The 17363-nt window shown below is 43.3% G+C and overlaps 1 protein-coding gene across 1 annotated transcript in view; it reads right to left on the minus strand.

The window, feature by feature from the left end:
- Nucleotides 1–463: 463 nt before the first annotated feature.
- DTD1 (D-aminoacyl-tRNA deacylase 1) overlaps nucleotides 464–17363 on the minus strand; it is a 227232-nt gene continuing 210332 nt past the window's right edge. The window contains exons 5-6 of the mRNA XM_066235051.1: nucleotides 16555–16727; nucleotides 464–965 (exon numbers count right to left, since the gene is read on the minus strand). Of these exons, the coding sequence (XP_066091148.1) occupies nucleotides 16575–16727 (153 nt within the window). The 3' untranslated portion in view covers nucleotides 464–965; nucleotides 16555–16574. The remainder of the gene's footprint in view (nucleotides 966–16554; nucleotides 16728–17363) is intronic.

A 17363-nucleotide genomic window follows, 5' to 3' on the forward strand; every position in this document is an offset into this window, starting at 1 on the left:
TTATCTATTATAAATATGTTATAAATATATATTTTACTATTGACATCATATAACATCTAAAAATGATCACGATAGCTATACCGCTAGTAGGTTAAAATTAACTGAGAAGCTTTGGAGCAGAATGTGGCTCTTCCTTCACATAGCTGTGGAGATTCTGACCTGGACACATGGACAAGCACCCGATTCTGGGAGGAGGACGTGTGTGCGGTCTCACAGGTGGGCCCTGCTCCCACCGCTCAGTGCTGGATACACCAGCTAGGGCGGCCACACTCAGTCTCAGCCCTCTGGCCATTCTCAAACTGGCTTTTCTTCCCACATCCACTCCCCTTTCCTGCTAACTCACGTCCAAGTAAAATGTCATCAACTACAAATTACCATAGACAGGCTGTCACTGTGGAATCAGAGGCCTGGGTCATGGGCCGCTAAGAGAAGGCTTCTAATAAGGGAGTTATTTGAAAAAATAACTTGTTGAGCTTTGAAGTTTTATTATTTCTTTTTTAGAAAAAAAGAGAAAATGTACAAGATGCAAAGGTCTCACACAATACATTGTCACTAACGACTTTTATCTTTACACCTTAACATGGGCTCTGGCCTGGCCAGGGTTGGGAAAAACATGGACGGCACGAATGTATTTCAGACCCATCACGGACACGCAGTGTGAAAGGAGAACTCAGTGACAAAGGATGTTGGGCCACTCTGCTTCAAAAGTAAGCCAAGACATCACAGGAACCAACAGAGCCTGCCTGGGGGGAGGCCGGGCGTGTGCCCACCGCCGTGAGCACGGGCACACGTTCCTGCCTGCAGCACCGTCTCCTCTCTGTGACCAGAGCAACGACAGAAAATGGTAGCATTCCTTTGCTGTGCTTTGCAGGGTTCTTCAGGTTCGCAATTTCTTACTTCTGTCTTCTTTTTTCACGATTCAGTTCCAAATTCTTGCAGCAGTATAGGTGCCCAATGATAATGTACTAGAAAGAACAAGATAAGACACATAACTCAGATAGAAGGTGACAGAGGACAATCTGACTTTGGGTGGTGGGTATGCAACATAATTGAACAACAAGATAACCTGGACTTGTTATCTTTGAATATATATATCCTGATTTATTGATGTCACCCCATTAAAAAAATAAAATTATTTAAAAAAAAAAAGACACATAACTCAGAAGGGCCCCAATATTTGCCTTCAAATCCTATTAAAAATATTACTAAGCATAATAAAAGAGCCAAAGATACCCTTTTTCACGTTCATACTAATGAAAATAGTATGAAACTGTTTCACTTTACTGTGAAAAACCTGGCATGTTGTCATGTATAAATTCAAATGCCTTATTACCAAACAGTATCCAATGTATTAGAACTTCACTTTTAGAGTTCAAAACGATACCAAACCAAACACTGGGAATTAAACAACACACTTCTAAATGACCTCTGCAGCAAAGAGAAGTCACAAAGCAAATTAGAAAACATTTTTTTCTTTTTCTTTTTTTGTATTTTTCTGAAGCTGGAAACGGGGAGGCAGTCAGACAGACTCCCGCATGCACCTGACTGGAATCCACCCGGCACGCCCACCAGGGGGCGATGCTCTGCCCATCCGGGACATCGCTCTGTCGCAACCAGAGCCATTCTAGCGCCTGGGGCAGAGGCCAAGGAGCCATCCCCAGTGCCCGGTCCATCTTTTGCTCCAATGGAGCCTCGGCTGTGGGAGGGGAAGAGAGAGACAGAGAGGAAGGAGAGGGGGAGGGGTGGAGAAGCAGATGGGCACTTCTCCTGTGTGCCCTGGCCGGGAATCGAACCCGGGACTTCTGCACGCCAGGCCGACGCTCTACCACTGACCCAACCAGCCGGGGCCTAGAAAACATTTTAAAGTAAATGAAAATACAACATAGCAAAATTAAGATATTCACCTAAGGCAGCTTTTAGAGGAAAATTCATAACATTAAATGCTTATATTAGAAATATGAAGAAAGCTGTCAAGTCAGTAATCTAAGGTTCCACCTTAAGGAACTAAAAGAATAAAAGCAAAGTAAACCCAGAACAAGCAGAGTAGGGGAACAATAAAGACAAGAACAAAAACAAATGAAATTTCAAACAGAAAAACAAAAAAGAAAAGAAAAATATCAATAAAATTAACCTCTTGCTAGACTTAGCAAGAAAAAAGAAGACACAGTTACAAATATCAAGAATCAAAGAGCAACAAAGGTACAGATTTTACAGATATTTAAAGGATAAAAAAGATATATCACAAACAACTTTATGCCCATAAATTAGACAATGTAGATGAAATGAACAAATTTCTTGAAAAAAAGATACAAAACCTCATTTCCAAATGCTTTTAACCTTTCGGGAGGCAGAGGAAGAAAACACAGGGCAGAGAATAACCACTTGTTCTTGGGGTATTTTATTTTTTTTAAGTGAGAGGAAGGGAAATAGACAGAATCCCACATGCATCTCAACCGGGATCTACCTGGCAACCTCATCTGGGGCTGATGCTTGAATCAACTGAGCTATCTTCAGTACTTGAGCTATTTTTAGCACCTGAGGCTGTCCCTTGGACCAACTGAGCTATCCTCAGCACCCAGGGCCACGCTTGAACCCACTGAGCCACTTGCTGCAAGAGAGGAAGAGAGAGAGAGAACAGGGAGAGAGGGAAAGAGAAGCAGATGGTTGTTTCTCATATGTGCTCTGACCAGGGATCAAACCTAGGATATCTGCATGCCAGGCTGATGCTCTATCCACTGAGCTACCGGCCAGGGCCTCTTGGGGTATTTTCAATACTGTTTGAGGTATGTAGTATCATTGGTATAAAATTTCTGAGTGTCTAGAGTTTCCTTCTATAATTCTGAGGTTACAACAAAAAACAGCTGGTCTTGCCAAGACTGGCGAGGCAGGTGTTTGCCATCCAAATGTTTAACTAAATCCCAAACTTAATAGAGCACTTTCTATGTCCTTAGATCTAAATTCTATTTGGATGAACTTCAGTTAAAAAGCAAAAGATGGTGGTAACTGGGGTCACAAGTGGTGGTGCAATCTCTATGACAATGCTGTGGACACACTCAACACAGGGCATATTCTTAAAAAATTAATTATGAGCAGATGCCTCAATGGAATTAAAAGGCTTCCATTCCTGAGCACAGCTTGTTACTGAGGTCCATGGGCCCACACAAGAAAGGCTAACTGAAACTGCAGCTAGTCCGTGTTCTTTGGTTCTATCTGGACCCACCCAAGGGACTGAAATTTCCCCCCAAGGCCTGCCCTCACGCTCTGAAACCCACCCATCAAAGTCCTGCATTGCTTCCTAAGAGATATCTGAAAGACCAACCAGGGGCTATAGAAGATGCATTGTAATTCTTGAAAACCATATTACTTCCATCTTAAAGTCAAGAAAAGCAACCCATTTTTGCTGATATTTTAACCAAGATATGAATCCAAAACTAAGAATCTAAGACCTATTACCTTTCTTCTCACCTGCAGTACAAATAACTGAAATCCTGAAATTGTACTCACATTGATATTTGGAGAACTCTTATCTTCTGGTATAAACTAAGACATTTGTTTTTGAACTTAAAATGAGCTTTGGGATCCTGCTTGAATACATTATTCTTTTACACTTTCTCCAATTAAATATCCTACATGTTTTAATGCTTTGGATAATAAATCTATGATTCAAATATTTGATGTGTAGGTGGAAATGATAAGGTTTACCACAGAAGAATAAATGACCTACAAAATGTTCATGATATTCTGTTAAATGATAAAAGCAGGTAACATTAAATATACATTATGCCTCTACCTTTGGAAAGAGATATAGAATTAGCTGCTTAGAGAAATCATTACAAAAACATTATGCTAATAATTATTATCCTAGAGCGGTGGTTGGCAAACCACGGCTCGCGAGCCACATGCAGCTCTTTGGCCCCTTGAGTGTGGCTCTTCCACAAAATACCATGTGCAGGTGCTACCTCAATAAGAAATGTACCTACCTATACAGTATACATTTAAAAATTTTGACTCTCAAAAGAAATTTCAATTGTTGTACTGTTGATATTTGGCTCTGTTGACTAATGAGTTTGCCGACTACTGTGAGATGGCACGTGACTTTTCTTCTTTGAGCATTCTGGCATTTTTGAAATTTTCTATAATAAATGAGCATTAATTTTGTAATAAAGTTAGCTTTTAAAAGATATTTTATAAGAGAAAGATGATTTAGGAATTCTAATTCCCTCTTAGAGAATCATACAGTTCCAAGAGGTTTCAGCCCTGGCTTTCTCAAAGTTTTTAGTAAACCACTCAGGCACAGGGACTTTATAAGGCATTTAACCTGGGGTTTGTAACTCATATGTCTTCAGGACTAACTGTGCTACTCCTGGGAGCCCTAACGGGCAGGACTAATCACAATATCAACACCGGTGTTTGAGTGATTAGCTTCCAAACTTCATTTAGGAGCCTTCTGGGGAGCAGGACACTGTTCCACCTAAAGGCTACTGCCCCTCAGCTACACATGGACTGGCCAGTAGAGGCTTTTCTTTACTGACCCACTTTTAACAAATGTTCCTTCTCACCTGGAAATGCTGAGGTCGTCGGTTCGAAACGCTGGGCTTGCCTGGTCAAGGCACATATGGGAGTTGATGCTTCCTGCTCCTCCCCCTTCTCTCTCTCTGTTTCTCTCTCTCTTATCTTCTCTCTCTCTCTCTCTCTCTCTCTCTCTCTCTCTCTCTCCCTCCCTCCCTCTCTTTCTCCTTTCTAAAATGAGTAAATTAAAAAAATAAATAAAAATGTTCTTCTCATTTTCTTAGACATAACTACAGAAAAGCCTAGGGGCCAAGTTGCTGGCTATCAACTGGGGGCAGGTGGAGATCACGAGGCTCACGTAGCTGGAAACGTGAACAGGAGAGGGGAGTGAACTCTCTGTGAGGCCCATTTGCAGATGACAAGTGCTGAGAAGCTCAGGTTCAAGCTGACAAACACAGGGGTCTCTGGAAGAGTGAACCATCAATACTTAAAATTGGGAAACCCTGGAAAACAGGTTATATGCCTCACTCTGAGAGGATGACATCTATTTCCAAATGGATTTTTTTTTATGCTCCTGTGAGCCAGGTGACCTATTTGAGGCCCAGACATGGGCTGTAAGCTAGGGGTATCTGACAGCAGTAGTAAGAAGTGTCTGATAACAGCACAGTGACTTCCCAACCTTAGGAAAGAAGCTGCTGGAGTGGCTCTTTTCACTGCCTGGAAACATCAGAAACAATGGGGACGAGTCCAGGACCAGGAGAGAGGAGCCCCTCCACAGTCTGCTGGGACACTGTGTCTCTCAAAGATGCTAACTTCAGGTGATCTGCTCTGGCTTCTGGCCATCAGAGTGACCACACACACGCAAGTGCTAGAGTTAGGATGGGCACACAGTGCAGACTTGCTATCCCGGCCCGCTGCCAAGAAAACCGAGCTTTTATTTATTTCAGGTCCCGGCTGGGGAGCTCATCAGTATTATCCAATGTGGCAACCACTAGCCTGTGGTACTGAGCATTTGAAATGTGGCTACTATGACTGAAAAAATGAATTTTAAATTTTATCCAATTTTAATTAATTTACATTTTTTAAGAAAAGCTGTTTTCATTTTTCCCCAATAGATCTTGCACCCACCTAACACTATATATAGTTTTCATATTATTGACTGTATTCCCTAAACTGTACTTTACATCCCTGTGACTACTCTGTAACTGCCAATCTGCACTTCTTAATCCCTTCACCTTTCTCACCCCGCCCCTAACCCCTCCCCTCTGGCATCCACCAGTCTGTTCTCTGTATATCTGTCTGTTTCAGTTTTCTTTGTCCGTTTCTTTTGTTCTTTAGACTCCACATATAAAGTGAAATCACATGATATTTGTCTTTCTCTGACTGATTGACTCAGCATAACGCCCTCTGGGCCCATCCATGTTGCCACAAATATACTGCTCACAAAAATTAGGGGATATTTCAAAATGAATATGAATCAATAAAAAAAAAGCATTTGATTTTTTTTTAAACAATAACATCAGAAAAGCAAACGACAAGTCAAAGGAAGTTGTTCGACTATGCAAATGAGATGCAAAACCAACTTCTATTTCATTGGTGAAAAGGCACTATACAAAAGGCTGAAAGTACTGGAGTATCTGCACGTTTCCTGATCCCCTAAGTTTTGTGAGTCTTTTTTTTAGTAGTATTTCATTCTTATTTTCGAGTAGTATTCTACTGTCTATATGCAACATATTATCTTTAACCATTCATCTTTTGATTGGAGCATTTACTTCATTTACATTTAAAGTAATTATCGATAGTTATATATTTATTGCCATTTAAGTACTTGTTTTCTGATTGGTTTTATATATAGTCCCTCTCTTTTCCTTTCTTATTCTCTTGCTCTCTTCTCTTGTATGTTGACTTTCCATAGTGTTATGTTTGGATTCCTTTCTCTTTATTTCTTTTCTTAAAATTTTATTGATTTTAGAGACAGGAAGGGTAAGAGAAAGAGAGAACATTGATTTGTTGTTCCATTTATGCATTCATTGGTTAATTCTTGTATGTACCCTGACCAGAGATTGAACCTGCAACCTTGGCATATCAGAACAACACCTTAACCAACTGAGCTACCTTTCTGGGACTCCTTTCTCTTTATTTCTTGTATATCTCTTGTAGATTCTTGGTTTGTGGTTACCAAGTGCTTTATATATACCAAGTTATGTTTACAGTCGTGCACTTTAAGTTGATGGTCTTAAGTCTGAACATATTTTATAATCACTACCAATTTTACTCACCCTCTCCATGTGCTTTTGTCAGTATTTTTTACTTCTTTTGTGTGTGCATGTTTGTATCCCTTAACTTACTGTTGTAAATACACATGATCTTCCTACTTTTGCCTATTAACCTTCATACTAGCTTTAGTTTTGACTGATCCTCTGCTTTTATTATATATTTGCTTTTTTTTGGTGAGGTATTTTTTCTTTGTATTTTCTCATTGATATTATTTACTTTTCTTCTTCTTCTTAAAGAAGTCTCTTTAACATTTCTTATAATACTGGTTTAGCTCTTTCCTGTCTGGGAAGCTCCTTATCTGTACTTGAATTCTAAATGATATCCTTGCTGGGTTGAGTAATCCTGATTGGAGGGCCTTGCTTTCCATCAATTTGAATATTTCATTTCTGTCCTGCAAAGTTCCTGTTGACAAATCAGCTGTCTTATAAGAGTTCCCTTGTAGGGAACTAACTGCTTTTCTGTTGCTGCTTTTAAGATTCTCTCTTTGTCTTTAACCTTTGGCATTTTAATTATAATGTCTCTTGGTATGGGCTTCTTTGGGGTCCTCTTGTTTGGTAGTCTTTGTGCATCCTGAACTTGCATGTCTATTTCCTTTGCCAGGTTAGGGAATCTTTCAGTCATTATTTCTTTAAATATATTTGCAATCCCTTACTCTTTCTCTTCTCCTTCTGGTACCCCTATAATGCAAATGTTGGTATACTTAATGTTGTCCCAAAAGTCCCTTAAATTAAACTAATTTTAAAAATTCTTTCATCTTTCTGTTGTTCTGATTAGTTCTTTTCCACTTATCTCCAGGTAAAAAGAGAGAGAATGTGGCAGGAAATAATGTTTGAAGAAATATTGCTTAAAGTTTCCCAAATGTCTTGAAAAACATACATTTACAGATTCCAGAAGTTCAGAAAACCCAAAGTAATCATCAGAATGAGACTTAGATATGATACAGATGTTGAAATTATCAGTCAAAAATAAACAAAAACAAAACTATGGTTAATATGTTAAAAGATCTAATGGGAGAAGTAGACAATCTGCAAGAACAGATGGGTAGTGTAAGCCGAGAGATGGAAACTCTAAGAAAGAATCAAAAGGAAATGCTAGAAACAAAAAAGCACTATAATAGAAATGAAGAATGCTTTGATGGACACAGTCAAGGGATGAGTCAGTGCGCCTGAAGGTGGGTCAATGCAAACTTTCAAAACTGAAATGCTAAGACAGAAAAGAATGGGGCGGGGGAACAGACCCATCCAAGACCTGTGGGGCAACTGCAATAGGTTTAATATACAGAGATATAAATAGAACTAGAATGCCAGAAGAAGACAGGAAAGACAAGGAGGAACCATACCTAGGCAAATCATATACAAGGTGCAAAAAAGAAAAAAAAAAGAAGAAAGGAAAGAGGGAGAAAGGGATGGAGGGAGGGAGGGAGGGAGGGAGGGAGGGAGGGAGGGAGGGAGGGAGGGAGATGAAAAGTAAAGAAAACATCTTGAAAGAAGCCTGGGGTAGGGGTGCTCATGGAACCACCACGAGCCCACCCCACCTACAGAGGAACAAGGATTAGAATTACAGAGGACCTCTCAGAAAAAGCTATGCAAACAAGAAGAGAGCAGAATAAATATTTAAAGTATTGAAAGAACCACCAATCTAGAATTCTATACCACCAAAATTATCTTTCAAATGTGAAGAAGAAACAAAGCCTTCCTTAGATCTGCACTGCAAAAAAATGCTAAAAGAAGTCCTTCAGGCAGAAGGACCTTCTGACCTGAGACAGGTCAGAAACTTGGATTCACATAATAAAAGTAGAAGTCTCAGAGAAGAAATTAAGGTGAAATAAGATGTTTTTATTCTTAATTCATCTAAAAACATTTATAAAGTAATAGTAACAATTGTATTAGTTTACACAGTATATGGAAAGTGAAATGAATGTCAGCAGTGTCAAGGGGCGGCAGAGAGGATGTGGGGCACGCAGCTCTAAGGTCCCTGTAATGAAGGAGAGCTGGACAGTGTTATTTGAAGGCAGAATTAAGTTAGTTTAAAATGCATATCGCCAACTTGAGGGCAGCCACTACAAAACTTGTTTTGAGTTCAAAACAAACAAACCTTACCACCTCTGAGGCACAGCTGGGTTTATACCACGAAATGCCAGCACATGGCCTGGGGCAGTGGTATAAAGGTTGACTGAGGGGAGCAAGTGAAACTCTGGGGATAAAAGAGAGTCAACCTTCCACAGGGAAAAGTGGCAAGTGATAGAATTTCCTTCACACATAACAGACACAGTGCTCTAGCTTATTAAGAAAAAATGTGCTCAACCAGGACGTGTCTTACTATTCAGATAAAGGTCAAGTTGAAAAAGCAAACAGATGGCAGCTTCCAAAAACAATTTTCTTGTTTGTTTTCAAGTGTGTTGACATTTGAGGACAGAAATGTGGAGGCTGCTCAGGTGCAAGGTCCTCTCACCCCTAATGACAACAGTTAAGTAAATGTTCAGAGTAGCGATGCCTGCAATTGAAAGCAGAAAGCACATTCTCACAGTGAGAAGCTGCCCCAGCATCTTCAGCTGTGGGCCGGACAGGGGACTGAGTCATGCCCCACGGTAAACCTGAATCCTCCCAGGAAGGTGAGGGAGCATGGGAGCAATGAGACAGGGGACAAAGAGGGGTTAATGTTGGCAGTTCAGGTCCATTTAATAAATCAAAACCAGCACTTGTGGTGTGATAGAGGTGTCGACACCCTGGGACTGTCCTCTGAACCATGAAGGGTTTTGACTCATTTTCAAAGAAAAATATGCCCAAGATCATGAAGTTTCTCAATCCACTTTCTTCTGCCTTCTCTTTCTTTCTCGTGCCCTGGAACTCAACGCTGTTCCCGGCGGGCCTGTGAGGCTCCCAGGACTCTTTCTGTTTTTAAGGAAAAGCAAATGAAAATGGCAGCCCCCTCACTGAGGTGGGGAGTGGGGACAGGCAGCTGATGTTTTCCTGTGGAGCAGAGCAAATGCCAAGGTCCCTTTCTGTTTGTTACTGCTGAATACAGCTTTTAGAGAAATCTGAATACCGGGTAGTGATATTGTGGGTTTCCTGGGATGACAAATTTCATTAGAAGAGGCAGTAAAAGCCCATGAACAACAAAACTCCCAAATAAGTCACTGGAGTCACAGCTGTCCTTTAGTCTAGCCCCTTTTAGGGTCTACAATTTGGGAACGTGGCTACAATCCCAGCAGCGGGGGCCACGGCGCTCCCTGGTCCTCGGCTGGCTGTGGGGGGTCTCAGAGCAGTCAACAGGAAGGCTCAGAAGACCCCTCACTGCCATCCATCCCTGCCAGGATGCCCACACCAGCCTCCAGGCCTCTGCTGCCCATTCTTTAGTTTGAATAATTGTAAGTGGACATCTAACTGTCAATAAAAGAATGGTTTTCCTCCTGCAATTAGTCAAAACCCAGTGGGTATTACATAACTGTACAAAAAACTGTGCTTCTGCATCTCCAAGGACCCATCCAGACTTCTTCACCAACCTCAACCCGCTGAGCCTGCTGGGGGGATCTTGAATGCACAGTCACGCTGTCTCATCCTGGTGTCAGACCAGCTCTCTGCTCCTCAGTGGCCTCTGAGGCCAGGCAGCTGTGTGGCTCAGCACCTGGCCCCTGGCACACACCAGTGAGGGCACTCACTCCACTGCTCAGGGGCCAGGGACCCTCCCTGGCTGACGTGGCCCTGCGTCAGCTATCACTAGCACTGCACAACCCTCAAGTCCCACCCAGGAGGCCAGAAGGAAGTCATTTCTAAGCTCTACAGGGACTGTCCACACTGTTAAGGGCTGAAGTCATGACCCCTCTGCCCTTTTACAATAGAAAAAGCTGTTCCCTTACAACCTCTAGGGCAGGCTCATCTCACCCTTCCACCAAAACCCACAGTCAGCCCAGTGGACACAAAGCTCTCTTCCTCACCCCTCCCAGGGTAGGTGACACCTTCTACGAATGCCTTCCCTCTCCTAACGCCTCACCATGTCTGGCTGCCCCGCTACCTGGCTGCAGCATCTCGTGGAGACATGAGGCCATCCTGCCCCCAGTCTCCTTCCAGGATTCCCACCAGCGACCAGAGACAGGCCCTCATGGCTTCCAGCTTTTGCATCAACTAACTCCCAGCTCAAGGAAAGTAGCCTGAAGCAGGGAGCCAGGACAGCAAGGGTGTCCCCTCCACTGGTGTCCCCTCCACGTGCTCCTCTCCTCTTCCCCAGTAACCCTTGTCCCCGAGGGCTTTCTTCCACCTCCTCTCTGTCCTGCAGGGACTTCTCCCTGCATCATTCCTCTCTCCTCTCCCTCGCCCCAGGGAACCTGATTTACAGGGAAAAGGAAGGAAAAGACATCCCTCCACTCTTTCCAAGACAATGTGCCCCTTGAGTTTGCTGCCCCACTGCTGTGCTCCCTCTCTGGCTATTTGTTTTTGGGTGTTTGACAGGACAACAGTACAATTTACCCCAAGTTCATGCTACTCAATCTGTACTACCTTGAGAATAAATGTAATTCTAAATTTAGATTTTTGGGGGTCAATTTTAGACAAGCAAAAAACAGATACCTATAATTCTGTGAGAGATTGTGCCTCTTAGAAGTGGAAGATGTTAAAAAGAAATGCCTACTTTCACCTCTTGCTCTTCTTTCTGTTTGCGCACTTTTCCTCTTGCGAATGTGTCCTCTGGGAAGTTCCACAACACACACTTATTGTCACTTCCTCAGTGCATGGGACCCTCATGTGTTTCTCTTGCCTACAGAAATGGCTCAATCACTCCCAGGCTGCCCAGTAGCCACGGGATACTGATGTCCATGGTACATTCTCTACTGGAATCATTCTGAGGCTAAATTCTAATGCATATAGAAAGCAATGTGTTACCCTAATTTTAAAAGAATTCTATACCCCTCAATAAATAAAACCAAGACTTCCAAAGTATTGATCAGATGTAGTTAAAGCAAAATAATCTAGATATTAAAGTTATAAAATATTATATGTTAGCAAGTTGATAAATACAGTCAAGAAAGAAATAGGCCCTGGCTGGTTGGCTCAGTGGTAGAGCATCGGCCCAGCATGTGGAGGTACCAGGTTTGACTCCCAGCCAGGGCACACAGGAGAGGCACCCATCTGCTTCTCCACCCCTCCCCCTCTCCATTCTCTCTGTCTCTCTCTTCCCCTCCCACAGCCAAGGCTCCACTGGAGCAAAGCTGGCCTGGGCACTGAGGATGGCTCCATGGCCTCTGCACTAGAATGGCTCTAGTTGCAATGAAGCAACACCCCAGATGGGCAGAGCATCACCCCATAGTGAGCATGCCAGGTGGATCCCGGTCGGGCGCATGCAGGAGTCTGACTCTCTGCCTCCCTGCTTCTAACTTCAGAAAAATACACACACACACAAAAAAAAAGAAAAAGAAAAAGAAAAAAACTAAAACTAGACATATATATGCAAAAAAATGAAACTAGGCTCTCTCTTACACCATATACAAAAATAAACTCAAAATGGATTAAAGACACCTGAAACCACAAAACTTCTAGAAGAAAACACAGGCAATAAACTCTCTGCCATCACTGTTAGCAGTATCTTTTTGGATATGTCTCTTCAAGCAAAGGCAACAAAAGGGAAAATAAACAAGTGGGACTACATCCAACTAAAAAACTCTTGCACAGCACAGGAAACCATCAAAAAAATGCAAAGGCAGGCCCTGGCCGGTTGGCTCAGCAGTAGAGCGTCGGCCTGGCATGCGGGGGACCCGGGTTCGATTTCCGGCCAGGGCACATAGGAGAAGCGCCCATCTGCTTCTCCACCCCTCCCCCTCTCCTTCCTCTCTGTCTCTTTCTTCCCCTCCCGCAGCGGAGGCTCCACTGGAGCAAAGATGGCCCAGGCGCTGGGGATGGCTCCTTGGCCTCTGCCCCAGGCACTAGAGTGGCTCTGATTGCGGCAGAGCGACGCCCCGGAGGGGCAGAGCATCGCCCCCTGGTGGGCAGAGCGTCGCCCCTGGTGGGCGTGCCGGGTGGATCCCGGTCGGGCGCATGCGGGAGTCTGTCTGACTGTCTCTCCCCATTTCCAGCTTCAGAAAAATACAAAAATACAAAAAAAAAAAAAAAAAAAAAAAAAAGGAAAGGCAGCCTACTGAATGGAAGAACATACTTGCAAACAATATCTCCAATACTGGGTTAATAACCAAACTATATAAGGAACTCATACAACTCAGTATCAAAAAATAAACAATCCAATTATAAAATGGGCAGCGGCCATGATAGACACTTCTCCAATGAGGACATACAGGTGGCCAACAGACACATGAAAAGATTCACAATATCAGTGATCATCAAAGAAAAGCAAACTGAAACTACAACAGGATATCACCTCACACCTGTCAGAATGGCTATTATCAAAAAGTCAACAATTAACAAGTGCTGGTAAAAGTATGAGAAAAGGGAACCACATGCACTGTTGGTGGGACTATAAATTGGTGGAGTCACTGTGGAAAACAGTATGAAGTTTCCTCAAAAAATAAAAAATGGATCTACCATATGACCTAACCACTTCTGGTTATTTATCTGAAGAAATCCAAAACATTAATGCAGAAAGATATAAACACCCCATGTTCAGCCTGACCTGTGGTGACGCAGTGGATAAAGCGACCTGGAAATGCTGAGGTCGCCGGTTCGAAACCCTGGGCTTGCCTGGTCAAGGCACATATGGGAGTTGATGCTTCCAGCTCCTCCCCACCTTCTCTCTCTGTCTCTCCTCTCTCTCTCCCTCTCTGTCTCTCTCTCTCCCTTTCTCTCTCCTCTCTAAAATGAATAAATAAATAAATAAATTTAAAAAAAAAGTAACTAAACACCCCATGTTCACTGCAGCATTATTTACAATAGCCAAGACATGGAAACAACCTAGGTGTCCATCAAGAGATAGAGAAGATGTGTTACATGTATACAATAGAATATTACTCAGCCATAAAAAAGAATGAAACCTTGCCATTTGCATGAGTGGAACTAGAGGGAATTATGCTAAGTGAAAAAAGTTAAACAGAGAAAGACAAATACATGCCTTAAACTTATGAGAAAGACAAATACTATATGATTTAACTTATATGTGGAATCTAAAAATCAAAACAAATGAACAAAACAGAAATGCACTCATGGACACAGAGAACGGACAGCTGCCAGAGGGTGGAGGTGAAGGGAATGGGTAAAAAGGTGAAGGGAAGTAAGAGGTAGAAATTTCCAATTAGAAGATAAATAAGACACAGTGAGGTGATAATGTAACAGCACAGGAAATATAGTTAATAATACTGTAATAATTTTATATGATAACAGATGGTTATTAAACTTATCATGGTGATTGCTTCGTAAGGTATATAAATGTCAAATCACTATGTTGTACACCTGAAACTAATATACCGTAATATTGATGTCCACTATAATTTAAAAATAAATAAATTTAAAATAAATAAATTAAAATATAAGCTATATAAAATCAAATATTTTTAAAAATCAACTAGGTGATGTTAGAATTTTTAAAGCCATTTAAAAAATACAAACTTTGGCCCTGGCTGGTTGGCTCAGTGGTAGAGCATCAGCCTGGCATGTGGATGTCCTGGGTTCGATTCCTGGTCAGGGTACACAGGAGAAGCAACCATCTGCTTCTTTACCCCTCTCTCTCCCTCTTCCCCTTCCACAGCCAGTGGCTGGACTGGTTTGAGCATCAGCCCTGAGCACTTAGGATAGTTCAGTTGGTCTGAACGCATCAGATGATTCAAGCATCAGCTCCAGACAGAGCTTGTCGAGTGGATCCCAGTCAGGGCACACGCAGGTCTGTGTCACCATCTTCCCTCCTCTCACTTGAAAAAAACAAAATACAAACCTCCAGGGACATTTCAATTTGTGCATGTGTGTTTAGGTGGATAAGATAGGCTGGGTTTGGTTACCAAAAGATGAGAACTTAAATTTTTATTTCTTTTCTATTTCATGAGTTCTTCATGGGAGTCTAAAATTATAATTTTTAAGGTCCCAGCTCCCTAGGGAAGGGGCTATTATTTATAATCTTACAGCTGCAGGGAGAAGACATGGTGCTGTGCTGCATGGGGCCAAGAGAGTAAAAGGCATGCGGGCTGGGCAGCCGGCCTCAACCCAAAAAGGGATTTTCTTCTGAGCCGATGAGCTGTCCGTGACGAAAATCTGCCTAACAGCTCCCTGGCCACCGCGTTAGCCAGCCCTCACCCCTTCATTCTGGAGCGGAGTGGGTGCTGGGTGTTCTCTCCGGCATGCTCCCCAGAGGGCAGGGGATGTCTGAGAAGCAGCTCCAGAAACACTCCCCTCCCCTGGACCGCTCCCACCCCAGCTGCTGGGACTGTCCATGAATTGACAACCCATTCTTTCTGAGCTCTCTGTTCTGGCCATGAGCCCAGTCATCACTATGGGCTCTGTACTATACCTCAATTTCCAATGGTGTGCATCCTAAAGGACATTTCATAGACTTCTAACCTCTTCTCTTCCAAGGAAAAGAGAAGGCAAAAACCAACTTACAAACGTTCTCTCTCACAATTTGGTGTCTCCAGGACAAACCCATATGCTGACAGATTTGAACCACAGTCTATAAGCCGAAGGCTCCAAACTGTATGCAGACTTTGATCTTCCCTTGGTTTCTGCAACTGCCTCCAAACTGGCCTCTCTGCTTTCAGGCTCAGTCCCCAAGGCTGCTTAGAGTGATCTTTTAAAACTTGGTATCTGGTTATGTCACTTGTACATTTAAAACATTTCAGGGGTTCCTAAGCACCCATCACAAAATGAGATCCAAATTTCTGACAGTCACACACCAGACCCCTTGACCCCGACCGTCCGACTTCTCTCACTTCAGAGAGGCTCCCAGACAACACCCCACCACCTGCCCAGCGCTTCACCCACTCTTCATTACCTCAGTTCCACACATGTCCGTCCTTGTCCCCCCAATGTCTGCACCTGCTCTTCTCTTGGCTTAAGCAACTCCTTCCCCTCACCCCTCATCTCCCCATTTCTGCATGTCTCATTCCAGAGTTCCTCCCCCATGCCTCCCTAACTTCCCTCTCCACCCAGCCCACATCCCACCACAAGGCACCATGCTGCAGCATAACTATTTCTAGATGGGAACGCTGACAAATGAAGCTCTCGAGAATGTTTTCACTGGGGGAGTGAACTTAAGCCGAGGGCCAGCAGATGGCTGGATAAGTTTTAGACACCTCTGATCTCCAAGCAGGGAGGTGGAGTTAACGTCAAATCACTGCTGGGCTGGGAAGTATTCCCGGGCATGAAAGTGATGAGAATAAAACCCTGTTTTAGGGAACGGAAACTAGCCGCGCCACGCGGGATGAGCGCAGGGTGCTGGCCCAGCAGGCTGGAAGCTGTGAGGGTAGGCTGCCGCGGACCAGCCTCCGTTGCACCTGCCGACAGCAAGAACGGGGAGGAGGGTCCAAGAGCGAGAGCTCGTGTGAAGCTCCTGGTCTAGATTCTGGATCTGCGAGTGCTCTCGGGATGCTAACAGTAGCAGCAGTTGTCAACTGATACAGCACTGACAAGGGCGACCCACGCAGAACCTCCCAGGATCCACCCTGGCATGGGCACCTGTCTCCCCACATGTCGAGTTTCCTTCTGTCCTACAGGTCAGTAGATTTAAGGAAGCTACAGATAGATGTCCATGAAATGAATCTTATCTCAAAAGTCCCTCTGTTCTCTGTTTATGATCGTTTGTCCCAAATGTGGGAAGACAGAGCTGTGCAGGGAGAAGGCCTCCTACCTGAGTCCCATCCCGGAGATCTAAGGTTCCCGTTCGGAAGACACGTCCCCCTCGGCCCCACTGCTGGCACTGCGGTCCTCCTTGCGAGGAGCACTTCTTTCTTTGCTGGATTCAGAAGGCCCTTTGGCTCTGGTCTTCTCTTTTCTCTGCTGTTGTTTTTCAAGCTTTGACAGCTGATTATCAAAAATGAAAAAATAAGTTATTTTGCAGATGTAAACATGTGCCTGTATATGCAAAACACTACTTTCACAAACAGCAACCAGTGAACAAGCCTTTGTCTGATAGCTAGTGAGCACAGTGCCAAATTAGACACAGATGTGTATCAGGCACCTGCACTGTTAACCCAGATTAGTCATAGGTGTGATCTCTTAGACTTCCCCCTTATAGCTCACTTGTCATGTGGAACTTGGAAATGGTCAACTCATAGGCTTTTAGTCCTATTTTTTTCTTTGATATCTCTTTAGCTTTTTCATACCAAGTTGTCTTTACATTTACTGTTTCTTATATATTTATTTTTGAGAAGGGAGAAAAAGAGAGAGTGAGAAGCATCAACTCGTGGCTGCTTCACTTCAGTTGTTCATTGATTTGTTTCTTATATGTGCATTGACCAGGGGCTCTAGCCAAGCCAGTGACCCCTTGCTCAAGCTAGCAACCTAAGGCTTCTATCCAGAGACCTTGGGATCATGTTGATCCTGTCTGTGATCAAGCCAGTGACCCTGCATTTAAGCCAGTGACCCTGCACCTGAGCTGGTAAGGCTGCACTCAAGCCGAAGAGCCTGTGCTCAAACCAGCGACCTTGGGGTTTCAAA

Source organism: Saccopteryx bilineata, chromosome 6, assembly GCF_036850765.1.
Source record: "Saccopteryx bilineata isolate mSacBil1 chromosome 6, mSacBil1_pri_phased_curated, whole genome shotgun sequence".
Taxonomy (NCBI): domain Eukaryota; kingdom Metazoa; phylum Chordata; class Mammalia; order Chiroptera; family Emballonuridae; genus Saccopteryx; species Saccopteryx bilineata.